This window comes from Ornithorhynchus anatinus, chromosome 3 (genome assembly GCF_004115215.2).
Source record: "Ornithorhynchus anatinus isolate Pmale09 chromosome 3, mOrnAna1.pri.v4, whole genome shotgun sequence".
NCBI lineage: Eukaryota > Metazoa > Chordata > Mammalia > Monotremata > Ornithorhynchidae > Ornithorhynchus > Ornithorhynchus anatinus.
Genome location: NC_041730.1, coordinates 15,228,782 through 15,255,553, shown reverse-complemented (window position 1 = coordinate 15,255,553; position 26,772 = coordinate 15,228,782). Strand labels below are relative to the sequence as shown.

Below are 26,772 nucleotides of genomic sequence, written 5' to 3'. Positions count from 1 at the left end.
GAGGGGGAGGAGCAGAGGGAAATGGGGGGAGAAGGGGGCTTAGCTGAGAGGAGGTGAAGGGGGGGGTATAGAGGCAGGAGAGGGAGCAGAGGTAAAAGGGGGAGCTCAGTCTGGGAAGGCCTCTTGGAGGAAGTGAGCTCTCAGTAGGGCTTTGAAGAGGGGAAGAGAATTAGTTTGGCGGAGGTGAGGTGTCTGTTCTACCTACCCAACATCTCTAGAATCTGCCCCTTTCTTCCCTTCCAAACTGCTACTATAATGATCCAAACACGTACATCCTGCTTTGATTACTGCATCAGCCTCCTTGCTGATTCCCCTACCTCTGGTCTCTCCCCCCTCCAGTCCTCCTCTGCCTTGATCATTTTTCCAAAAAAAATGCTAGGTCCACTTCTCCCATCTCATCAAGAACCTCTAGTTGTTGCCCACCCATCTCTGCATCTTATAGAAACTTCTCAGGATTGGCTTGAAGGTAGTCAGTTTGTTCTCCCCTGCATAGTTTACCTCACTGACCTCCTCTTCTTATCCAACCCACACACTTGGCTTCTCTAACACCAATCTATCTTGTCTATCTCATCACTGATGATTTGCCGCATCCTCTCCTGGGTCTGGAATTCCCTCCCACTTCATATCTGACAGACCACTACTCTCCCCACCGTCAAAACCCTACTAGAATCGTATCTTTTCCAATACACCTTCCCTAAGCCCTCACTTTCCCTATTTGCATTCCCTTCTGCGTCGTTTTTGCCCTTGGGTAAAAATTTTGATTTCACCATCTCCTCAGCGCTTCTGTACATATCCATCTCTGATTTATTTTAATGTCTTTCCCTTTAGACCATAAGCTCCTTGTGGGCAGGAATCAAGTTTACTTACTCTGTCACACTCTCCCAAGTGCTTAGTACAGTGCTCTGCACAGTAAGTGCTCAATAAATACCATTGATTGATTAAGTGGGGTGAGCCTCCTGGTAGATTTCTGGAGGGCTTTGAAAATGAGAGCTGTGGATGTGGAGGGGTAGGGGATTCCGGGCCAGAGGCATGGCTTGAGCAAGAGGGCAGTGACAAAAACAACATAAATAAGTCAGAGTGAGTCGGTTAGCTTGAGAATGAAGAGTGCGAGCTGGGGCACACTGAAAAAAGAGAGAGCGTAATTAGGAGGGAGAGAGTGGATTGAGTCCCTCTAGGCTGTAAGCTTGTTGTGTGCAGGGAATATGTCTACCAACTCTATTTTATGTACTCTCCCGAGTGCTTAGTACAGAGCTCTGCACCCAGTAAGCGCTCAATAAATATCACTGAGTGATTGATCGACTGCCTTAAAGCCAGTGGTCAGGAATTTCTGCCTGATGCGGAGAGGAATAGGGTAACCATTTGAAATATCTGAGGAGTGGGGAGACATGTGCAGAATGATGTTTTGGAAAAATGATCCAGGTGGAAGAGGGAAGTATGGACCGGAGGGGGAGAGACAGGAAGTAGGGAGATCGGCAAGGAAACTTAGGCAGTACAAGTGCCTAGACCACCATAGTGGCTGCTTGGGTGGAGAGGGAGGGAAATCCTGGGAAAGAAAAACTGGTAGGGTTTGTGACGGCAAGTCATTTCACTTCTCTGTGCCTCAGTTCCCTCATCTGTAAAATGGGTATTAAGCTCCAGGTGAGACATGGCCTGTGTATACCTGATTAGCTTGTATCTACCCCAGTGCTTAGTACAGTGCTTGGCACATAGTAAGGGCTTAACAGATATCCTAAAAAAGTGAGGGAGACAAGGATAATGCCAAGGTTGTGGGCTTTGGAGAGAGGAAAAATGGTAATGATAGTAATAATAATGAAGGTATTTGTTAAGTGCTTATTATGTGCCAGGCACTGTACTAAGCGCTGGGGTGGATACAAGCAAAGTGGGTTGGACGCAGCCCGTCCCACATGGGGCTCATAGTCTTAATCCTCATTTTACAGATGAGAGAACTGAGGCCCAGAGAAGTGTACTGACTTGCCCAAGGCCACAGAGCAGACAAGTGGCTGAACTGGGATTAAAACCCATGACCTTCTGACTCCCAGGCCCGTGCCCTATCCAGTAGGCGGTTTCCTCATCTGTAAAATGAGGATTTGAAATCTGTTCTCTCACCCGCTTAGGCTGTGAGCTCCATGTGGGGCCGGGGCTGTGTCCGACTTGATCGTATTCTGTCTATCCTGGCATATAAATGCATAGTAAATGCTTAACAAGGACCACCATTTTTATTATGAGTAACTGGTGATGGCATTGGGTAAGGGCTCCCAAGAGGGTGAAGTAATATTGCTCAGAGGAAGGCAAAGCAGAGTCATAGCGGTGCTCTGCATACAGTAAGCGCTCACTAAATACCATTGATGATAGCATGTGAAGGTGAATAGAGATGCAGTGTGGCTGAGTGGATAGAGCACGGACTTGGGAGTCAGAAGGACCTGGGTTCTAATCCTGGTTCTGGCACAGGTCTGCTGGGTGACCTTGAGCAAGTCACTTCACTGCCCTGGGCCTCGGTTACCTCATCTGGAAAATAGGGATTAAGACTGGGAGCCCTATGTGGGACAGGGATTGTGACCAACCCAATTACCTTCTACCTATCCCAGTGCTTAGTACAGTGTGTGGCACATAGTAAGCATTTAAGAAATAACACGATCATTATTATTAATGCTAGTAATAATAATCATTTGAAGTGGCCAAAATTGTGCTGGTGACTGCATTTCTGCCCACAGTGCTCTTCCTTCTAGTTCCCCTTCCATCTTCCCCATCTTCTCAGTGTCCCCACCAGGGGCTCCAAAAGATGGCACTTTTATCTTGACCATTTCTGCCTCCCTCCCCCTGCAATCAATCAATCCATCAATGAATCGTATTTACTGAGCGCTTACTGTAGGCAGAGCACTGTACTAATACAACAGAGTTGTCAGATACCACAAGGAATATAGAGATGAGAGAGGGGAAGCTAGACACTGAAATACGTTAAAGACGGGAGAAATGGCAGACTGTAAGGACAGGGATAGAAATATCGTGGGACTGGGGATGGCAGGAGTATCGGACTGCTTAAGAGACACAAACCCTAGTGCATAGTGACCCAGAAGGGAGGGCGAATAGCGGAAATGAGGGGTTAATTGAAGAAGGTGGGCTTTCAGGAGGGCTTCGTAGTTGGGGAGAGGGGTGATCTGTCAAATGTGAAGGGAAGGGCGTGGGTTCGGGGTCAGCCTCGTGATCTATAAGACGGTGGTACAGTGAGTAGGTTGGCGTTAAAGGAGTGAAGTGTGTGGGCCGGATTGCAGTAGGAAATCAGCAAAGTAAGGTAGGAAGAGGAGAGCTGATTGAGTGACTCGGAGCCGACGGTAAGACGTTTCTGTTTGATGAGGAGGTTTAGTATTTGACACCAGGTTCAGTGTTTGACGGGCCCCAGATGTGTGTACACCAGGAGGGCTTTGACCTTGCACACCCAACCTAGTCTTTCCTATTCACATCTATGTACACACTCCCTACTGTGTTCTCTCTCTTTCTCTCTCTCTCTCTCACACATGCACAAAGACACTCAAGCTGGGGAGGATTAGCTGAGGAGCTCAGAATGTATTCAGGCCATGGCTTCTTCTCATTTCCTTCTCTAATAATAATAATAATGATGATGGTATTTGTTAAGCACTCACTATATGCCAAGCACCGTTCTAAGCTCTGGATCCTCCTGATGCCCCCCTCCCTGGGTTGCTTTCTTTCCAGTCGGCCCTCAGCTCTGCTAATCCTTTCCTGGTCTCTATGACCTGTTGTGGACTATGATTCTGTTCCGGTCTGTCTAGATTGGACAAGGCTGGGGCCGGGGGTTGGGATGGGGAGGGAAAAGGGGACTTGGAAGAGGGGCAGAAGCTAGTGGAGGAGCAACGTGGCCTAGTGGATAGAACACAGGCCTGGGAGTCAGAAGGACCTGGGTTCTAGTCCGGGCTCTGCCACTTGTCTGCTGTGTGACCTTGGGCAAGACACTTCATTTCTCTGCACCTCAGTTACTTTATCTTTATATGGAGATTAAGACTGTGAGCTCTGTGTGGAACAGGGACTGTCGTGGCTCAGTGGAAAGATCCCGGGTTTGGGAGTCAGAGGTCATGGGTTCGAATCCCGGCTCTGCCGCTTGTCAGCTGTGTGACTTTGGGCAAGTCACTTAACTTCTCTGTGCCTCCGTTACCTCATCTGTAAAATGGGGATTAAGATTGTGAACCTCATGTGGGACAACCTGATTACCCTGTATACGCCAGCATTTAGAACAGTGCTCTGCACATAGTAAGGGCTTAACAAATACCAACATTATTATTATTATCAATTTGTATCTATCCCAGCCCTTAGTACAGTGCCTGGCAAACAGTAAGTGCTTAGCAAATACTGTTAAAAAAATCCAAAAACAAACCTCCCCTCTGACCCGTCTCTCCAACCCATCCCTCCATCCTGAACTAAGTACTGGAGCAGATAGAAGCTTGTCAGGTTGGACACAGTCCATGTCTCACGTGGGGCTCACAATCTTAATCCCTGTTTTACAGACGAGGTAACTGAGGCCCAGAGAAGTCAAGTGATTTGCCCAGGGTCACCCAGGAGACAAATGGCAGAGTCCGGACTAGAACCCAGGTCCTTCCGACTCCCAGGCCCGTGTTCTATCCACTAGGCCATGCTAGTTCCTCTGTCCCGCCCCTCCGGCCTGACCTTCCTGCCTGTCCTTTCAGACTGGCCTCTCCGACCCAAATCTCTTGCCCGCTTCTCTGTCACCGCCCCCTCCCCGACCATCCCTCTCACCCAAAATTGGGGCTGAGCAGTGGATTGACAGCCAGGAGGGGGAGAGATGGCAGCTCTCACACTGTGTCACTCCAGCAGGGCCACCTGGGCAGAGTTGGCATCCATGCCAGCCTCTGGCTTTGCCAAGAGCCGTCCGCGGCCCTGGCTGGGCCCTGGCTGGACCCGGAGGCGTGAGATAGCAGGTCCGGTGGCTGACGGCTGGAGGAAGGAGCCCCTGAATTAATCTGTCACTAAGCACGGTGTGGTGGCAGGCACATTCATGATTTAGATGAATAATTGAAACGCTCCGATACATTTATTATCCCTTTAGTGCAAAAGTGGCAGAGAAAGACTAGTGGTAATTGAAAAATAGAACACAAATCTCCCAGTGAAAGCACTGTTTCTTATCGCAGAGTAAACATTTCAGTCCTAATAAACAAGAGAGAAGCTTGTCAGGGGTTTGTTGATTTAGCTTCTGATTTAAAGCCCCTACCTCTATTTTTTAACATACAATAAGAGAGCTTTTTAAAAATCTTTATTGACCCGGTAAAAGGCTTTCACTGAAGCTGTAAAAGCTGGAGTAGGTTTGGCATCACCTCCACAGAGCAATGGCTGCTCCAGACAGCCAGGCCAGGCCCGGGATGGGGGGAGGAGGAGGGGAGAGAAGGGAGAAAGGTGGGGGTCCAGGGAGGCGGGACACCTTGGGCCTCTGAAGCCTGGAGGGGTCCCCTGGGCCAGGAGTGAAATGAGTGAGCTGAGAGTTGGGGGGAAAACGAATCGGGTCAACAAGGTCTGGGGAAGGATTTTCAAAATGGCCACCAATTCCTGCAGGCCCAGGTCCAGGCCCACGTTTACATGGACAGAGCTGTTAAAGGGATCTTCCTTGGGGACAGGGAGGAAGGGTCATGGAGGGGAGTGCCTTTTTTTTAAAATGGCATTTGGTAAGCGCTTACTATGTGCCAGGCACTGTTCGAAGTGCTGGGGTAGATACACGCTAATCAAGTTGGACACAGTCCATGTCCCACGTGGGACTCACAGTTTTAATCCCCAATTTACAGATGAGATAACTGAGGCATAGAGAAGTAAAGTGACTTGTCCAAGTTCACACATCAGACAAGTGGCGGAGCCAAGATCAGAACACAGATCCTCTGCTAAGTCCCTAGACTTTGGCACCGTGGCAGGAGAGTGGTTGCCACTCTGCTGCTCCCAAGCATCCTGTTACCCTTTCTGAGACAGGTTCCTGGGCTGGAAGGGACCACTGGTAATATTATTATTACTTAATTATTACTTAATTATATTACTTAACTACTACTATTATTTGTAATAGTAATCTTATCATTACTATTATTAATAATAATAACTGTGGTATTTGTTATGTGCTTACTACATGCCAGGCACTGTACTGAGCGCTATGATAGATACAAGCTAATCAGGTTGGACATAGTCTCTGTCCCATATGGGGCTCACAGTCCCTCATAGATGAGGAAACTGAGGCACAGAGAAGTTAAGTGACTTGCCCAGGTCCTCTGACTCCCAGGCCCGTACTCTATTAGGTCATGCTGCTTCTTGTAGTAATGATAATTATGATAAGACATTGGTTAATTTCTAACTCTGTGCCAAGCACTGTACTAAGTGCTGGGGTAGATGCAAGGTAATCAGGTCGGACACAATCCCCGTCCCATGTGGGGCTCAAAGGCTAAGGAGGGGAGAACAGTTATTGAATCCCCATTTGCAGATGAGGAAGCTGAAGCACTGAGAAGTGAAGTGACTTGCCCAAAGTCATATAGCAGGCAAGTGGCAGAGCTGGGATTAGAACCCAGGTCCTCTGACTCCCAGGCCCGTGCTCTATCCACAAAGCCACGCTACCTCTTGGCCTGACCCAGCATTGGCATCTCTTCTGGTCCGCTGTCGGAGCTCTGGGTTTGGATCCCAGGGGGCTGGGTCCGAGCCGGGGAAGCGAGTCGGGAATAGAGAAGAGAGCAAGATTCCCCAGGAAAAGCTTTGAGAAGGCCAAGCTGCTTTTGCAGCAAAATTCTCAGTTACTGTTGACATGGGGAAGACCAGCAGAATGACAGGTTCTCCAAACCGATCCTCATGTACCAGGAGAGCGGCGTGTGTGCGTATTCGTGTGCGTGTGCATAAGGTAACCCAAGTAAAGTGGGGAGTAGAAGACCTTGGAGCCTTCAGATGAGATTGGAGCCGGGGCCCCTGGCCCTGTTTCTCCCCTTCAGCCCGACCCTTCGGGGGCTCTAGACAAGCAGCGTGGCTCAGTGGCAAGAGCATGGGCTTGGGAGTCAGAGGTCATGGGTTCTAAACCTGACTCCACCACCTGTCTGCTGTGTGACTTTGGGCAAGTCATTTCACTTCTCGGTGCCTCAGTGACCTCATCTGTAAAATGGGGATTAAGACTGTGAGCCTCATGTGGGACCACCTGATTACCCTGTATCTACCCCAGCGCTTAGAACAGTGCTCGGCACATAGTAAGCGCTTAACAAACACCACCGTTATTATTATTATTATTATCTTTAAGAAGTGAGTGAGGCTCTGGCCAGGCAGTCCCAACCCGAGGGTCCTCAGCAGTCCCGCTCCCCGCTGTCTCCTCGCCCAGGGTTTGCAGGTCAGCAGTCCCAACCTTCTCTCCCCGTGGAGTGCAATCCCATTAAGTTGCTAACAGTCTCTCTGGCGGTGGTGGTCTCACACCGCTGGGCTCATAAATCTCCAGCGGCATTAATAGGCCGGACGGGACGGGGACGGGGACAGGAATGAGGACGGGGCCTGGCTTCCTCCCCACTGGAAGATCCCCTCTGTCTCCACCAAGGGCAGCGAGGCACAAGGCGACTCTGGCGGACACCTGCCGCCCAGGCCCACTCTGGCTCCTTCCCTCCCTCAGAGGGAGGCCCGCTGGGACCCCCAGGGAAGACAGGGAGAGTTGTTCCCAGGCCCTAATCCGGTGTGCAAGGGACACCAGGCCAACATCCCCGGGGGACCCGCCCACTTCCTCCCTGGAACCTCAGTGAGAGGGCAGCACCGGCCAAGGCCAGCTCAGGCCAACATGGACTGATCTGGGCCAACATGGGTCAACATGGGCAACCCCGGCCAAGGCAGGCCATCATGGGCCAACATGTGTCAATGGGGGGCAACGCAGGCCAACATGGGCCAACACTGGCCAAGGTGGGCCATCTTGGGCCAATTTGGGCCAAAATGGGTGAACGAGAGTCAGCGAGGATCAGAGTGGGTATCCCCATATAGAAGCAGCATGGCCTAGTGGATAGAGCATGGGTCTGGCAGTCAGAAGGATCTAGGTTTGTCTGCTGGGTGACCTTGAGCAACTCACCTCACTTCTCTGGGCTTCAGTCACCTCATCTGTAACAGGGACTGTGTCCAACTCAGTGCCTGGCACAGAGTATTTAACAAGTACCATTAAAAAACTCAACAATAATAACAATAATAATGCCAGACACTGTACTAAGCACTAGGGTAGATACAAGTTAACTGGGTTGGACACAGTCCCTGTCTGAAATCGGGCTCACAGTCTTAATCTCCATTCTATAGATGAGGTAACTGAGGCACACAGAAGCCAAGTGACTTGCTCAAGGCTGAGAAAATCATCGCAGTCGACAGCTTATGAGACAACTGTACCTCGATCTTGTCTATCTTGACGCTGACCTCTCGCCCAGATCCTACTTCTGGCCTGGAAAGCCCTCCCTTCTCATGTCAGATAATTGCTCTCTCCCACTTCACAGCCTTATTGAAGGAACATCTCCTCCAAGAAACCTTCGCTTCCCTTCTCTCCTCTTCTCCCACTCCTTTCGCACCGATCTTAATTGCTCTTTCATTCATCCTCCCTCCCATCCCCACAGCACATATGTATTTAATGTGTATATATGCATCTGTTATTTATTTATGTATTTATATTAATATCTGTTTCCCCCCTAGACTGTGAGCTCGTTGTGGCAGGGATGTGTCTGTTTGTTGTTATATTGTAGTCTCCCAAACTCTGAGTAGTGCTTTGCATACCCTAAGTGCTCAATAAATACAACTGAATGAATGAATGAAAGCTGTGTTTGGCTGCTCCTTTAATTAATCGATCAGTGGCGTTTATTGGGTACCTACTGTGGGCAGAGTGTAGTACTAAGCGCTTAGGAGAATACAATAACCATAATTGTTGGGCAAGGAGTGTGCCTACCAATTCTGTTATACTGTATTCTCCCAACCTGTCAGTACAGTGATCCGCGCACAATAAACACTCAATAAATTTGATCGATTAATTGATAATTGTGGCATTTGTTAAGTGCTTATTATGTACCAAATATAGGGGTAAGTTCTCAATGATAAGGTCAGACACAGTCCTTGTCCCACATTGTTGTGTAGGGATTGTCTCTGTTGCCGAATTGTACATTCCAAGCGCTTAGTACAGTGCTCTGCAAAACAGTAAGTGCTCAATAAATACAATTGAATGCATAAGCGCTTAGTACAGTGCTTTGCATACAGTAAACGTTCAATAAATATGATTGAATGAACATGGCATTCACAGTCTGAGAGGGAGAAGAGGTATTTAACCCCCATGTTGCAGATGAGGAAACTGAAGCACTTAGAAGTTACATGACTTACCCAAGGACACGCAAGTGGCAGAAAGTGGATTAGAACCCAGGTCCTCTGACTCTCAGGCCTGTGCTCTTTCCACTAGGCCACGCTGTTCCCTAATGTAAGAGAAGATCCATTCCCTGCCCTCAGGACCTCACCACTCTCCCTCTCCTGCTGGGGTAAAGAACACCAGGAAGAGCAAGTGTTCCGGCCTTCACCATTCCCCAGTTCTCAATCACTCAGTCAATCAAAAGTATTTATTCAGCGCTTACCGTTTGCAGAGCACTATAATAACGCTTGGGCGAGTAACTATAACAGAGTTGGTAGATACGTTTACGTTCCCCGCCCACAGTGAGCTTACAGTTTCTCCTTCACCATCACCACCACCTCCTCAGCAGGGCTGTCGAGAGGTTTCTCCTTTGCCACCTCCCTGCTTAAAGACCTGGGATTTTTTTGTTGTTCTTTTTTAATGGTACTTAAGGGCTTACTATGTGCCAGGCACTGTCTTAAGCACTGGAGTAGATAGAAGGTAATCAGGTTGTCCCATGTAGGGCTCATAGTCTTCATCCCCCATTTTACAGATGAGGTAACTGAGGCACCTTAACTGACAAGTTAAGTGACTTGCCCAAGGTCACACAGCTGACAAGTGGCGGAACAGGGATTAGAACCCACGACCTCTGACACCCAAGCCTGAGCTCTTAGCTAATCAGGTTGGACACAGTATTGAGCACTTACTGTGTGCAGAGCACCTGTACTATGTACATGGAAGGGTACAACAATAAACAGGCACATTCCCTGCCCACAATGAGTTTACAGTCTCACAGGGGACGCATATTCTTCATCCCCATTTTACAGACGAGATAAGTGAGGCCCAGGGAAGTGAAGTGACACGCCTGCGGTCATACAACGGACAAATGGTGGAGCCGAGATCAGAACCCAGGTCCTTCTGACTCCCAGGCCTGTGCTCTTATCCACTAGGGCCACCGAGACCGAGGCCCCTGGACACGGGTGGAGGGGAACCCACAGCCGACGGAGCCCCAGCCAGTCCACAGTTCACGGAAGGTTTCTCTGGGTCAGCGAGGAGCCCACCGGCTCTCCCCTACGCTCGACCCCTGTAGAGGGGTGGCCAGCACACCCCTCCGGACCCGTGGACCGGCCCAGACATCTTACGGCCTGCAGCCCCAACAATGGCCCCCGGCCGGGATCCCGGGACGCGGTGTAGGAGGGAGGACTGGAGCAGGGGGAAGGTGTGGAGGGTGGGGGGACCTGTAGGCAGCTCCCAGAAAAAAACAGCATCCACACCCAGTCTCCAGATCCCAGGGCTCAGGCCTCACCTTCACACCTGGGGGCTCTTTGGACCCTCCCCAAGTTGGTAGGAGAGGCCCAGGCCCTTCTCCCTCTGGAAGGTGACAAGGGTAGGGCAGTGCAGGGCAGTGCCCTGGGGGTCCCTGAGGGGCTAAGGAGTGCCAGCCTTCCCTGGCCCAGCCCCCGCTGTGCCCCCGCTGTGACCAGGGCCTTGTGCCCCTGTCCCGCTCCCCTCCTCCCCCCAACCCGGCCCCGTCGCTGTGCTCCCCTCACCCCTCCCTGCCTTCCACGTGCCCACTCCTACCCCGCCGCCCCCATCCCGTCCCACCCCACCAAGCATCGACAGCTCTTAATGCGCTGTTTATTTATCCGTGACCCCGCGGCCCCTTTCGGCGTGCCCGCTTTTAGAGCCTGGCCCGGGCCCCGGGCCCCCCGCCCGCCCACCCCTCGCCCCCCGCCCGTCTGCCCGCGGGAAGCAGGCGGCCCGGGGATTGATGCTCCGGCGCATTAACCTCCGCTCCCCGGCTCACCCATCATCCGCTGACACGACGGCGGTTGACAGCCGGGCCCGACAGACGGCCGGCGGGGGACCGGCACGGAGTTGGGCACGGAGCTGGGCACAGTGCTAGTCCCAGTGGAGGCACAGAAGGGGACTCAGGCTCCAGGGACCCAGGTACAGAGGGGACACAGTGGGGGCCGGGTCTAGCCACTCGGGGACCCCCAGAGATCCTCTAGGTGCTGCCCTGCGCTGCTCTGCTCTCGTCACTTTCCAGAGGGAGCAGAGCCTGGGGCCCCTGGTCACCAACTGGGGGAGGGAAGGTCAGAGGACTCCCAGGTGTTGAGGTGAGGCCTGAGCCCTGCGACCCGGAGTCTGTTTTGGGAGGGGGTCACATGTCCCACAGGGCCACAAAAACACCAAAGGCATCTCTCGTGGTGGGACAAGAGGGCCCAGGGTAGATGGTGGGCAGGGCAGAGAGGGGGTGGACAGCAGGAAGGGAGAACAGAGGAAATTTGAGTGTATGTGTGTGTGTATTGGGGGGGGTATATGGGCATGTGTGTGTGTGGAGGTGGGGGCAGGGACCAAGGGAAAGAGAGGGAAAAGAAGAGAATAAAAGAGGAGGTGGAGAGTAAGAAGAAGAAAAGATGAAGGGAGACAAAGATGAGGAAGAGAAAGGGAGGGAAGAGGAAAGGAGGAGATAGCAAAACTGGCGAAGAGAGAGGAAAAGGGGGAATGAGAACAACAAAAATAATGAGAGGCTGGGAAAGACAGGGGGCAAGGGAGACAGTGGGAAGGGGGAGGGGACGATTTCTGGAGGATGGAAGGAGGGGCAGATGGAGGGAGAGAGGAAGGGAAAAGGGGTGGAAGTGGGGGAACCCAACCCAAACGACGCCAAGAGAGACCGGCAAGGTCAGACTCACCTCCACCACCGCCCAGGAGGGAGCTGTTGGCTGCAAGAAAAGAAGACAAAGCCAGGTTAGTGAGATGCCACCAGCCCCTGCCCGCTATGTGCCCCTGCATATTTCCCTTCCCCCGGAACCGAGAGCTGCAGTGCGGGGATGGATTGGCCCCCTTTTCGGTCAGCATGGGGAGGGCTAGCAAGGCCAGGACAGGCGGGCACAGGGACCCAGGCCTTGTCAGGGAGCGGGGCAGGGGCAAGACAAGGTGCTCCGATTCGGAGGCTGGGAACGAGGATCCTGGATATGTACAGGGAGCAACTCTCTCATTATGGGGCAGAGTCTTGTCCAAGGAAAGGAGGAGTGATCGTAATCCTGGGAGGAGGAGGAGGCCTGAGAGCTGTTTCCTCTAGCCATTGCTAGACCTCAGGTCCCCTCCTGACAGTGATGATGATAATTGTGCCATTTGTTAAGTGCTTACTACGTGCCAGGCACTGTACTAAGTGCTGGGGTAGATAAAAAGCAATCAGGTTGGACACAGTCCCTGTCCCACATGAGGCTCACAGTCTCAATCTCCATTTTTCAGACGTGGTGAGGCATGGAGAAGTCGTGACTGGCCTAAGGTCTCACAGCAGACAAGCGGCAGAGCCAGGATTAGAACCCAGGTCTCAGGTCTGTACTCCATCTACTAGGCCATGCTGCATCTGTGCTCAAAACCAGCAAGGAAACTCCCCAGATGAGAACGGCAGTGAGCACTATGAACAACATCTCCAGGCTGCTCCTCCTCCTCTTCCTCCAAGTGACCACCATCCTGGTCCAGGCCCTTGGCAGATGCTGATATGTCAACTGCAACGGCCTCCTCTCTGACCTCCCTGCCTCCGGTCTCTCCCCTCTCCAGTCCATACTTCACTCTTTTGGCTGAATCATTTTTTAACATCTCTTTACACACGTCTCTCCGTTCCTCAAAAACGTCCAGTGGCTGCCCAGTCCTCTCTGCATCAAGCAGAAACTCTTGACGATTGGCTTTAAGGCACTCAGCTCTCTCCCCCTACACCCCACTCTTCTCTAACTACACGCCAATTCATATTCTCTGTTCCTCTTAAGACAATCTACTCTTTGTGCCTCATTCTTGTGTCTCTTGCACAGCTCTCCCCATCTTCAAAGCCCCTCTGAAATCACTTATCCCGGAGGCCTTCCCCAATTAATTTCCATCTCCCCACCTTATATCCTCCAACTGCCACATAGGCACTTTCACACCACTTAAGTAGTCAGAACCCTACCTGGTATTTATTAAGCGATTACTATGTGCCAGGCACTGTACTAAGCGCTGGGGTGAATGCATGCAAATTGCGTTGTATACAGTCCCTGTCCCACTTGGGGCTCAGTCTTGATCTCCGTTTTACAGATGAGGGAACTGAGGCTCAGACAAGGGAAGTGACTTGCCCAAGATCGCAGAGCAGACAAGTGGCAGGGCCAGGATTAGAATCCATGACCTTCTGACTCTCAGTCCATGTACTATCCACTATGCCAGAAGTTAAGTGACTTGCCCAAGGTCATAAAGGAGACAAGTAGAGGCACTGGAATTAGAACCTAGGTCCTCTGATTCCCAGGCCCGTGCTTTACCCACTAGGCTATGCTGCTTCGCACTTAATTATGTTACACATTACTTTATAAGCTATACACTTTCTTTTTACGCAATATACATACTTTATAGTTTACATAATCTATTACTTCCTCCTATCCGTAATTTAACTTAGTGCCTGTCTCCCCAGTTACACTGTAAATTCACCGATGGCAGGGATTGGATCTACTATCAATCAAGCGATCATATTTATTGGGCGTTTACCGGTTGCAGGGCACTACACTCACAGTCTCAGTCTCCGTTTTACAGATGAGGTAACTGAGGCTTAGAGAAGTGAAGTGCTCAAGGTCACATAGCAGACAAGTGGTGGAGGCAGGATTAGAACCCATGACCTTCTGATTCTGGGTGTGTGCTCTATCCACTACATCCAGGCCAGGAGATCCTGTGGTCCAGGGGGCAGGTCAGATGCCCCTGGTCTCTGGCAGGGGTGGCCCGATATGTGCCCAGTTTGATACGGCTTAAATGATGACAGTGACCATGCCTGACTAAACCCAGAACTATAGGTGGGTGGATGGGTGGGTGGGCAGGCAGGCTGCTGAAGTGAAATCACTTCACTTCTCTGTGCCTCAGTTATCTTATCTGTAAAATGGGGATTGAGACTGTGAGCTCCATGTGGGACAGGGACTATATCTGACCCAATTAGCTTGTATAATTATGATATTTGTTTAGCATTTACTATAATAATAATAATAATAACGATGGTATTTAAACGCTTACTATATGCTGAGTACGGTTCTAAGCGCTGAGCACTGTATGTGTCAGGCACTGTACTAGGCACTGGGGTGGATACAAGTAAATCGGGTTGGACACGGTCCCTGTCCCCTGTGGGGCTCACATCTCGATCCCCATTTTACAGATGAGGAAATCGAGGCCCAGAGAAGTGAAGTGACTTGCCCAAGGACACGCAGCAGACAATTGGCGGAACAAGGATTAGAACCCATGACCTTCTGGCTCCCAGGCCCATGCTCTATCCACTAGGCCAAACTGCCTCTCATAGCTTGAGAAGCAGCGTGGCTCAGTGGAAAGAGCATGGGCTTTGGAGTCAGGGCTCATAAGTTCGAATCCCAGCTCTGCCACTTGTCGGCTGTGTGACTGTGGGCAAGTCACTTAACTTCTCTGTGCCTCAGTTCCCTCATCTGTAAAATGGGGATCAAGACTGTGAGCCCCACGTGGGACAACCTGATCCCCCTATGTCTACCCCAGCGCTTAGAACAGTGCTCGGCACATAGTAAGCGCTTAACAAATACCAACATTATTATTATAGCTTGTATCCACCCCACCACTTAGTACAGTTGAGAAGCAACGTGGCTCGGTGGAAAGAGCTCCGGCTGAGGAGTCAGAGGTCATGGGTTCTAATCCCAGCTCCGCCACCTGTCAGCTGTGTGACTTTGGGCAGTCACTTCACTTCTCGGTGCCTCAGTGACCTCATCTGTAAAATGGGGATTAAGACTGTGAGCCTCACGTGAAACAACCTGATGACCCTGTATCTACCCCAGCACTTAGAACAGTGCTCGGCACATAGTAGGCACTTAACAAATACCAACATTTTTATTATTATTATAGTAAGCACTTAGAAGATACCCCCATTATTATTATTATTATTATTAGCTGTGGGGCAGATGGGCCGGGAGAGAGAGAGAGTCATGCCGGGAATGGTAGGAGACCAGGTGGGGAAATGGAAACCTCCTGAGGCTGCCGGATCCCATCTGCTGCACACGGGGCCTGAGGCCTGGGGAGGACTAGGCTCAACCCCCTGGGACCCAATAGTCCCGGTTGCCAGCACACTGGGCATAATAACAATTTTGGTAGCTGTTCCGAGTTTTCTATGGGCCAAAAACTGGGGTAGGTTCAATCCGATTAGGCGCAGTCCCTGCCCTCTTTGGGGCTCACAACGTAAAGGGGAAGGAAAACCAGTATTTCAGCCCCATTTTATAGGTGAAAACTGAGGCAGAGAAATGAAGTGATTCGCCCAAGGTCACACAGTAGGCTAGTGGTGAAACCAGGACTAGAATCTCATCTGTAAAATGGGGATTAAGACGGTGAGCCCCATGGGGGACAGGGACAGTGTCCAACCTGATTACTTTGTATCTACTCCAGCGCTGAGGCCTGGAACATAGTAAGCGCTTAAGAAATAACCATAAAAAACCAACAAACCAGGCCCTTTGACTCCCCCAGGCCTGTGCCCTTTGCACTGGTCCACGCTGCCATCTCCCGACTACTGTTCCTTCCGGAGCTGAGCCTAGAACCGGCTGCCCTGCCTTTTTCTATCCTGCTCTGTTAGGATGTTGGCTCTCCTCTGCCCCTTCAACTCCCAAGCCCAATTCTTGGATGCCGTCTGGTGCCAGCTGGGTTTGGACCATTACAGGTCAGATCAATGATCCATCCAGCCCGCGATTCTGTCTTTAACACTGGGATGCTTGGGGAGGACCGTGAGAAAGTGGTCTTCCCAGAAACAGAAGTCACGAAGGGGAGAGATCGGCTCGATGCGGGGGATGGCGGGGGCGGCGGTGAGGGGAGGGTGCTTAGGGAGGGGGAAGAAGGAAGTGTATGTGAGGGGAAGGGAGGGGCGAGGGGAGAGAGGATGGTGAGGGAGGGGGCGGAGGTCCACACAACCCAGCTTGTGGAATGGGCTAAGGGGCATCGGGAGCCATTCTCAGCCGTTGGTCTCTCCAAGCTGACAGCTCTGTGCTTGGGGAATAATTAATTCCACAGCCCGAAAACCAAGGCCTGCAAGTTGCTACGTTACTTGTGAGATTAATACCAGCAGCTAATTAAGATGGAGAGCAAGCGAACAAGTCGGTCCTCCCAGAACATGGGAGCAGGAGCCCCAAGAGACAAGGCAGAGAGGGACGGGACCGGAGAAGCAAAAAGACGGAGGAAGAGATGACCGAAAGACAGAGTTTCAGAGATAGGGTTGGAAACAGTAGGTGGAGACACAGCGAGGGACAGAGACTCACAAAGAAACACAAAAACACTCCCAGATGAAAATGGGTCCTGAGAGGCAAAGAGGAAGACATGGACACAGAAAGATTCTGAGGCAGAGAGGAGCACGAAGAGACAGGGGAGAGACCCAGAGACCCGGAGCAACTGGGGACCCCTGTTGAAATCAAGCAGCATGGTCTAGTGGATAGAACAGAGGCCAGGGAGTCGGAAGGACCTGGGTTCTAATTCCGACCCTGCCTCATGTCTGCTCTATTACCTTGGGCAATTCACTTCACTTCTCTGTACCTCAGTTCCCTCATCTGTAAAATGGGGATTAACACTGTGAGCCCTTTGGGGGACACAGGGACTGTGTCCAACCCGATTATCTCGTATCTATCCCAATGCTTAGAACAGTGCCTGGCACACAGTAAGCACTTAATCAATACCACAGGTATTATTATGAAATCAATCGGTGGTATTTATTGAACTTTTACTGTACACAGAACACAATACTGAGCAACCCAGCCCTCCCATCTCTCTCTGCTTACTTGGGCTTTCCTCCGCAGGGATTAGGATGTACGTACCGGTGGCGGTGGATGTGGGTCTGATGCTGGTGGCGGAGGTGGGAGTGGAGTCTGGGGGAGGTTAGAGTGACTCGTTCACCTTCCAAAAGATTCCTTCTCCAGATCTGGCCTCCTCCCCTCCAGGCATCCTGGTCAGGGCAGAGCTGCTTTTGTGGAACGCAGAGCAGAGATGCCCTGACCTCGGCATGCCCGGGGCACCCCCTATGGGGGCCGCCCCCCCTGTGTGTGCGGGGAGGGATGGTGGGGTGAGACGGGAAAGGGGTGAGGCAGGGGGAAGGGGTCCATTGCCGGTTCCTCTTCCCCTGGCCCCGGGGCCAGGGCCAGGCCCGGTAGGGTTGTCAGAGCTTGCCCTTTGTAGCCCTTCCCCACCTCTCTCACTAGCCAGCCTGCTCTCTCTTAATTAACACCTGCTGCAAAAAGAGCTCCCTGCCAAATGGGCTGGAAGCTGAGAGTAGGAGGAGCGGGGAGGAAGGGAGGACAGGGAAAGTAGGGAGGACAAGAGGACGAGAGAGAATGAAGGGAGGGGAAGAGTAAGATGGGGGGGAGAGAAGGAAGAGGGGAGGAAGGAAGGAAGGGAGAGAGGAAGCTGGGAAGGAGGGGAAGAAAGGAGGAGGAAGTGAAGGTCCAGGCCTGCCTTGCTGGGCCCCCACTTGATAATAATAATTACAGTACTTGATAAGCGCTTACTATTTTCCAAGTGCTGGGGTAGATACAAGTTAATCAGGTTGGACACAGTCCCTCTCCCACATGGGAATCACACTCTTATCCCCATTTTACAGATATGGTAACTGAGGCCCAGAGAAGTGAAGTGACTTGCCCAAGGTCACAAAGCAGACAAGTGGCAGAGTAGGGATTAGAACCCAGGTCCTTCTGACTCCCAGACCCATGCTCCATCCACTATGCCATGCTGCTCTCTGAGGGCCCTGCCTGAAGAAGACTCTGGCCCACCGGCCCCTGCCCCTGCCCAGCTCTCCGGACCCCTCCGGACCCCCGTTCCTCTGTCCCTCTCTTCCCCTCTGTCCAGAGGGCAAAACTCTGGGGTTCAGACCAGCTGGGTACTTCTGAGGGGAGAGTGCTCAATAAATACGACCGACTGACTGACAGCTGGCTTACTGGGAGAGCCCTGGCTGGCCGGCCTCCTCCAGAAGTGGCCAGGGAGCCAGAGAGACTGACCTGTGGGGGCCCTCAGCGTCACAGGCGTTGAAGCCGCAGGGAAGGCCCCCTGTCCTCCGCTAGGGCTGGCCAACTGGCTTCTCCCTGTCAGGCCCTCAGAGGCCCCAATGCCTGGGGAAGAGGAAATCTTGCATTCATTCATTCAATAGTATTTATTGAGCGCTTACTATGTGCAGAGCACCGTACTAAGCACTTGGAATGTACAATTCAGCAACAGAGAGAGACAATCCCTGCCCATTGACGGGCTTAGAGTCTAATCGGGGGAGACAGATGGACAAAAATGAGACAACTTAATCACAATAAATAGAATCAAGGGATGTACACCTCATTAGCAAAATAAATAGGGTAATAAAAATATATACAAATGAGCACAGTGCTGAGGGGAGGAGAAGGGAGAGAGGGAGGAGCAGAGAGAAAGGGGGGAAAGGGGGTTTAGCTGAGGGGAGGGGAAGGGGGCCAGAGAGGAAGCAGAGGGAAAAGGGGAAGCTCAGTCTGGGAAGGCCTCTTGGTGAGCTCTCAGTAGGGCTTTGAAGAGGGGAAGAGAGTTAGTTTGGCGGAGACGAGGAGGGAGGGCATTCCAGGTCCAAGGGAGGAAGGGAAAGGTCGGGACCCATTCATTCAATTCACTCAATCTTATTTTTTGAGTGCTTAGTGTGTGCAAGGCACTGTACTGAGCACTTGGGAGAGTCCTATATAAGAATAAACAGACACATTCCCTGCCTACAGTGAACTTATAGTCTACACCCAGGCAAGCTGTCAAAGGAAGAAGGAAAAGCTGATGAAGAAATGATGGGTCACCTCAGACCTCTCAAATACAAGTCCCTTCCCGGGCAGGGCTGTGGCCTCGCCTGGCATGGGGGTGGATCCTGTGGGGAGAGAAGGAGGGGGACATGCCCAAGGTGTCCTGGACTGGGCGCTGGGGGCTGAGGGGCGAGGAGGGGAACGGTGGGTGGTGATTCAATCAATCACTCGACTTCATTTATTGAGTGATTATTATTTATTTATTCATATTAATGTCTGTCCCCCCTCTAGATGGTAAGCTCATTGTGGGCAGGGAATGTGTCTGTTTATCGTTATATTGTACTCTCCGAAATGCTCAGTAAAGTGCTTTGCACACAATAAGTGCTCAATAAATACAACTGAATGAACGGATCGAGTGCTTACTGTGTGCAGAGCACTGTGCTAAGCGCTTGAGAAAGGACAGTACCACAGAGTTGGTAGACAAAGGGTCAGAAAAAAGTTGACATGGGGTAAGCTCCCTCCTTCCCCTTTCAGGGTCGCACCTGGAGAGTTTCCAGTTCTCTACCGGTCTCGACTACGGGAGGGAGAGTCAAGCAGAGGCCTGTCCATTCCATTCCTAGCTTGGGCAGTGGCTAGCGAGTGAAAGGCTGTCTGCTACAAATCCAAATTCACCTGTGCTGGGCAGCAGCAGCACGGGAGAGAGTCGAGGGTAGAGACTTAAGTTTACTGGGCAGAAGAAGGCAGTGGTAAACCACTTACGTATTTTTACCACGAAAACTCTATGGATCCACTACCAGAACGACTGCAGAAGGAGGTGGGGCGTTCTGGAAGAGATGTGTCCATGACGTCGTTAGGGGTCGGAGATGAGTCGACAGCATAAGAGAAGCTCCCTTCTAGACTGTAAGCTCATTGAGGGCAAGGAATGTGTCTGTTTATTCCTGTATGGTACTCTCCCAAGCGCTTAGTACAGTGCTCTGCACATTGTAAGCGTTCAATAAATATGACTGAATGAAAGAATAGGAAGGGAAATGCCAGCAGCGGGCATGAGGCCTGCAAGAGGAAAGAGGGCAGGGAATGACTGGGTGGGAAGGAAGGGGTCTTGAGTCCTACTCCACCTGGGGAAGGGGCTGGCAGATCCCGAGCCAGACTGGCATCCCACTACCAAAGCTACTTTTCAGTGGGCTGGGGGACTGAAAAGGAGGTGTCAGTCAGTCAGTCATATTTATTAAGCATTTATTATATGCAGTGCCCTGTACTAAGCACTTGGGAGAGGATGATACAACAATGACATGCAAATTTGTGAAGCATTCCATATTTTTCTGTAATTTTATTTACTTACATTGGTGTCTGTCTCCCTCCTCCTAGTCTGTAAGCTCACTGTGGGATATTGGTGTCTGTCTCCCTCCTCCTAGTCTGTAAGCTCATTGTGGGCAGGGAATGTCATTTTTTATTGTTGTTTTGTACTTTCCCAAGTCTCTCCCCACTAATCATCCTCCCTGATCTCCTACTCCAACCCAGCCTGCGCATTTTGCTACTGTAACACAAGTCTTCCCACTATGCCTCAATCTCTCCCATCTCGGAGTATTATGGTGAAGGGTGTCAGTAAGGTGGTCAGTATGGTGAAGGGTGTCAGCCCTTGGGCTGGGGCTGAGGGCCGGGGGGAGCTGGCCGAATATCTGGGGGAGCCGGGTGGAGTCCTCAGATTGTTTTTTTGGCTTTATGTATTCATCCACGTTGTACGTCATGGCATTTTGTTTCATCTCTCCCTATGGATCTGTTGTCAGTTGCCTTTCCCCTATTTTTTAGATTGTGAGCCCCTGGAAGGCCAGAGACCAGAGCTAATTTCCAACTTTGTATTCTTTCCCAGCATTTAGGACTGTGTTCTCCACATAAGTGCTTAATAAAGCTATTTCTCCTTACTATCCTCCTTCTCCACCCCACCCCTCCTCTTCCTTCTCCTTTTCCTTTTCCTCCTCCTCCACTTCCTTCTACAATCTACATCTACTTCTACATCTACATCTACAATCGATCAATGGTGTTTACTGAGTGCTTACTGTGTGCAGAGCTCTGTACTAGGCACTTGGGAAAGTACACGTAACAGAGTTGGTAGATACATTCCCTGCCCACACCAAGCTTACATTCTAGAGTTGGGAGACAGACAGACAGACAGGGGTAGGGATTTCCAGGCAGGAGAGGTGATAGCAGGGGACAAATGATTAGAAAGATGAGAGTGAGGCACAGTGAGCAAGTCGGTATTAGAGGAGTGAAGTGTGCAGGTGTGGTTAAGGAGGGTTTCACCCACCCTGGGCAGTTACCGGAGCTGCCCCCCCTCAAAATAGCCCCGGGCATGCCCACCTGCCCAGCTGTGTGCAAGGATGGTTGACTGGATCTCTCCCTAATCTGTTTTCCATGACCTTATTGAACACCCTGGCATTCCATGGGGTGCTCTAGGGAATTAATTGCCACCTGAATGGACAGTGGGTGTTCATTTCCAGGTGTGCATTTACATCTGTGTGCAGGTGCCTTGATCTTCAAACAATATCTATTTGTGTGTGTGTGAGTGTGTGTGTGTGTATGTGAATTTGCATGTGAATGCATTTGTGTTAATGAATGAGTACTGCGTGTTTGTGCCCTTGCATGAGTCTCGGGGGCAGTGAGTGTTTGTGTGTGCACACACACTTATGAGTGTTGCCCTGTAGGGTCTCAAAGACTCCCTGCTTCTTGTTGCCCACTCACCCCTCAGTGGGCCACCAGCTGGGCTGGGAGGGCAAAAGTCCTGCATCTGCTGCTCCTCCACAGAGACACCACCCCACAACACACACACACACACACACACACAGCGGCACAGGCAGAGAAGCTCTGTGCCAGCTGGAAACACTCCTAGGCCTTGAGGGGTGGGTGTTTTTTTTTTACCTTAATCCACTGCTGGGAGAGTCTCCAGAGCTCCGAGCCATCAAGGGGCTGGGGGGAGGAGAGAGGTCTCTCTCTGGAGTTGGGACGGGAAGGGCGGGAGGGAGGTAAGGAGATATGGGTTTGACTTGCGCCAAGCCAAACCCCGGGCAGGAGGCCTGGAGGGTCAGGAACTGGAGCCAGTAGGGGCTCATGGCACAGAAGTCGATGTCTTCCCCTTTCCAGAATCCCCCTTGTTAGCTGGCTCAGCTGAGCTAGAGATGCTGAGGGTTGCTTTTTTTCTTTTTAATAGTATTTGTTAGCACATACTATCTGACAGGCATTGTACTAAGTGCTGGGATAGATTACAAGATAATCAGGTTGGACATAGTCCATGTCCCATATGGGGTTCACAGTCTGAATCCCCATTTTACAGATGAGGTAACTGAGGCAGAGAGAACAACAATAATAATAATAATAAAGATGGCATTTGTTAAGAGCTTATTATGTGACAGGCACTATACTAAGCACTGACAGGAACTGTACTAAGAGCTGGGGTGGATACAGGCAAATCGATTTGGATACAGTTCCTGTCCCATGTGGAGCTCATAGTCTCAATCCCCACTCTGTAGATGAGGTAACCGAGGCAAAGAGAAGTGAAGTGACTTGCCCAAGGTCACACAGCAGACAAGGGGCAGATCCGGTATTAGAATCCATGACCTTCTGACTCCCGAGCCCGTGCTCTACCCACTACGCATGCTGCTTCTCTTTTTTTGAGGAAGGCAGAAAAGGCCAGGCTGGCAGACTCCACAGGGCCCTGTTCACTGCGCTAAACAATAGTCATTCCCACCTGAAATTCCAACTCCCAGACCCCTTCTCTTCCCTGATCCCTGACCACCCCCTTCTTCTCCCCAGAAAGAGTACAGAGCTGGAGCTGTAAAACTGGAGCTTTTAAAAACATGATCAAAAGAACTAAAGCCACCTACGGAAACCCCCTGTGGGAGGCTGGGAGGGAGAGGCCTGCTCTTGCAGGGAGGGGCAGCAGCCTGTCTCCGCGGGCGATGCCAGGGATAAAGATCATTCAATTCAAGTCAAGACCCAGCCAGCCAGGGGCTGAGGGGAGGCCCAGCCAGATGGGGGCTCGGAAGGGGAGGCCCAGCGAGATGTAGGATTGGGGGAGGGCAGGTCGAGGGGTTTGGGGGGAGGCCCAGCCAACTAGGGGCTCAGAGGGGGAGGCCCGGTGAGATGTAGGATCGGGGGAGGCCCAGCCGTCCAGGGATTTGGGGGGGAGGTCCAGATGGCCGGAGGCTCAGGAGGGGAGGCCCAGCCAACCAGGGGCTCATTGGGAGGGACTCAGCCAGCCAGGGCTTGGGTGGACGCCCAGTGGTGGGTGGACTCAGGTGAGACTGGCAGTCCCTAGGGCTGAGGCCCACCGGTAGGGCTCACACGTAAGGGCACTAGGGGGTGACCATCACTGAGGCACTGCCCCCATTGGCCTCCCTACTCCTGCCTCACTGTGTGAAGCTGCAGGGACAGAGGCTGGGGCAGCTGACGATTCCCTCACAGTGATGAGGGGGGCAGAGCCCCGGCTGGAGGGGTGAGGGGGGAAGAACAGCCCGGGCTGGGAAGGACTCTGAAGGAGCAGACTCAGTGGGCTCGATCCAGTGCTTCTGGCCTCCCTTCTCACCTCCCTCCATATCCTCCCCACCAGGTGTACACACTCCTCTGCCCACAGACCATCCTCACTTCCTACAGACTGCCAGACCACCCTCATCCGCTGCAGACCAACAGACCACCCTCAGTCTCTGCAGACCGACAGACCACCTTCACTCTCTGCAGACCGACACAACACCCTCAGCCTCTGCAGACCGACAACTCTCACGAGCAGCGTGGCTCAGTGGAAAGAGCCTGGGCTTGGGTTCGAATCCTGGCTCTGCCACTTGTCAGCTGGGTGACTGTGGGCTAGTCACTTCACTTTTCTGTGCCTCAGTTCCCTCATCTGGAAAATGGGGATTAACTGTGAGCCTCACATGGGACAACCCGATTACCCTGTATCTACCCCAGCGCTTAGAACAGTGCTCTGCACATAGTAAGCGCTTAACAAATACCAACACCATTATTATTATTATTATTACCTCCTACAGATCGACAGACTACCCTCACCTTCTGCAGACAGAACTCCCTCCTTCACATCCTACAGACAGATAGACCACACTCACTCTCTCTTCAATCAATCAATCAATCAATCATATTTATTGATTACTTACTGAGCACAGAGCACTGTACTAAATGCTTGGGAGAGTACAATACAACAGAGTTGATAGACATGTTTCCTGCTCACAACGAGCTTACAGTCTAGAAGGGTCTTCTTCAGCCCCTCTAGACTGTAAGCTCCCCTCTAGATTGAAAGCTCATTATGGAAAGGGAGTGTGTCTGCTAATTGTGTTGTGTAGTACTCTCCCAAGCGCTTAGTACAGTGCTCTGCACATAGTAAGTGCTCAATAAATATGATTGATTAATTCAGGACTGGGAAATAGCTCTCAATGGAAAATCAAACAGTCCCACCTTTCCTCCCCAGGACTCCAGCTTTCCTTCCCAGTATCCCAGCTTTCCTCACCAGACCCCAGTTTTTACATATATTCTCACTGCAAACACTGTAATAATAATAATGTTGGTATTGGTTAAGCGCTTACTATGTGCCGAGCACTGTTCTAAGCGCTGGGGGTAGACACAGGGGAATCAGGTTGTCCCACTTGGGGCTCACAATCTTAATCCCCATTTTACAGATGAGGTAATTAATCCCCATTTTACAGATGAGGTAACTGAGGCACCGAGAAGTTAAGTGACTTGCCCAAAGTCACACAGCTGACGAGTGGCCGAGCCAGAATTCGAACCCATGACCTCTGACTCCAAAGCCCATGCTCTTTCCTCTGAGCCACGCTGCTTCTACTGTGGCCATAGACGCATTTGTTGTCTTTATCCTCAAGGGGAATCCACTGAAGGGGAAAGTCAATAATCCAAAATAATGGAGACAGACGACTTCAAGGAACGAAAGTCCAGGTAACTGGATTTTGGCTGTTTCAAACAGGCACTCCCAATTTTTTTTTTGATTAGCCAATTTTTTGTGAGTGTGATTTTCAGGTTTTACGTTGGGTTGAATAATCTGTTGATTGAGATCATAGATGTCTAGTGGACTGGCTTTCTACTTTTACTGCCTCTCAGTAATCGCTGGCAGAGGACAAGAGGAAATGGGCTTCATTTGCAGCACGAGGGACTTTGATTCGGCACTTGGAAGAACTTCCTGACAGAGAGGAAAGTCCACTCACCGGACAGTTCTCTAAGAATGAGACAGACCAATGTCCATGTCTTTTAAACTGTGTTCCTTCCCTCTACCTGTCCTGTATTGTAGGTGTCTGTCTGCCTGTTAGACTGTAAAACCCTTGAGGGGAAGGCTCGTGTCTATAAAACCCTTGAGGGGAAGGCTCGTGTCTACGTACTGTCTTGTACTCTTCCAAGGCCAAGTACTGTGCCCTGCACAGAGTAAGCACTCAATAAACACAATGTTGATTGCTTGACTGATTCATTCATTCAGTCATATTTATTGAGGCTTACTGTGTGCAAAACACTGTACTAAGCGCTTGGTAGAGAGAAGCAGGGTGGCTTAGTGGAAAGGGGACGGGCTTGGGAGACAGAGGATGTGGGTTTTAATTCCAGCACTTGTCTGCTGTGCTACCTTGGGCAAGGCACTTCACTTCTCTGTGCCTCAGTGACCTCCTCTGTAAAGTGGGGATTAAAAGTGTTAGCCCCACATTGGGACAACCTGATTACCCTCTATCTACCCCAGTGCTTAGAACAGTGCTTGGAACATAGTAAGTGCTTAACAAATACCCTTATTATTATTATTATTATTACAATAAAAAGACACATTCCCTGTCCACAATGAGCTCACACTCTAGAGGGGGAGACAGACACCAATATAAATAAATAAAATGACAGATATGGACAAAAGTGCTATGGGGCCGGGAGGGGGGAATGAAAAAAGGAAACAAGTCAAGGTGACACAGAAGGGACTGGAAGAAGAGGAAAGGGGGGCTTAGTCAGGGAGTAATTGATTGTAGTCTCAGGAGATAAATCAGGCAGGGAACATGTCTACCAGTGCTATTATATTGTATTCTCCCAAGTGTTTAGTACCATTCTCTGCACAAAGAAAGCACTCAATAAATACCACTGACTGATTGATTGGAGGGATAGGGTCCAGTCCCAGGGAGGAGAGCCAGGCAGGGATGGCATCTACCAATTCTGTTGTATTGTATTCTGTCAAGCGTTTAATGCAGTGCTCTGCACACAGTAAGCACTCAGTAAACACCATTGAAGATTGAGAGGATCTGGGTAGTGATCACCCACTCTTGAAGATTCTCAGGGCTCAAATGCACTTGCCTTTGAAGAAGATACTATGGAATAGTATAAAGCCTTTCCCATGTGCCAAAATACAGTGCAAAGACTGGGGAAGAATAAGATAATCACCTCAGTCCTGTCCCACCTGGGGCTCACAATCAAAAAGGTGTCAGGGAACCTGGTATCTTATTCCTATTTTACAGATAAGGAAACTGAGGCTCACAGAGGTTTACGTGACCTGTCTGAGGTCTGAAAGCAGGCCAGTGGCCGAGCTGAGATCAGAATCCGGGTCTCCGTCTCTCGGTTGCCCCAGATCTCGTTGCCCAGGAGGGCGGCAAACCGATTCCCATCCCCTCCCCAGAGCTTCTTTCCCCGGCGTGATCCATACCCTTCTTCCTG

At 51.0% G+C, this 26,772-nt stretch overlaps 1 protein-coding gene and 1 non-coding gene across 2 annotated transcripts in view; one reads left to right on the top strand and one right to left on the bottom strand.

The window, feature by feature from the left end:
- MACROD1 (mono-ADP ribosylhydrolase 1) overlaps positions 1-26,772 on the bottom strand; it is a gene marked incomplete at its 5' end in the record, with an annotated part of 291,267 nt that overhangs the window by 36,638 nt on the left and 227,857 nt on the right. Inside the window, one exon of the mRNA XM_029059976.2 lies at positions 12,052-12,081. Coding sequence (XP_028915809.1) covers positions 12,052-12,081 — 30 coding nt within the window. The remainder of the gene's footprint in view (positions 1-12,051; positions 12,082-26,772) is intronic.
- LOC114810917 lies at positions 19,614-19,751 on the top strand. The gene has a single exon (XR_003758606.1). It is a non-coding gene; the product is annotated as a small nucleolar RNA SNORA7 (small nucleolar RNA).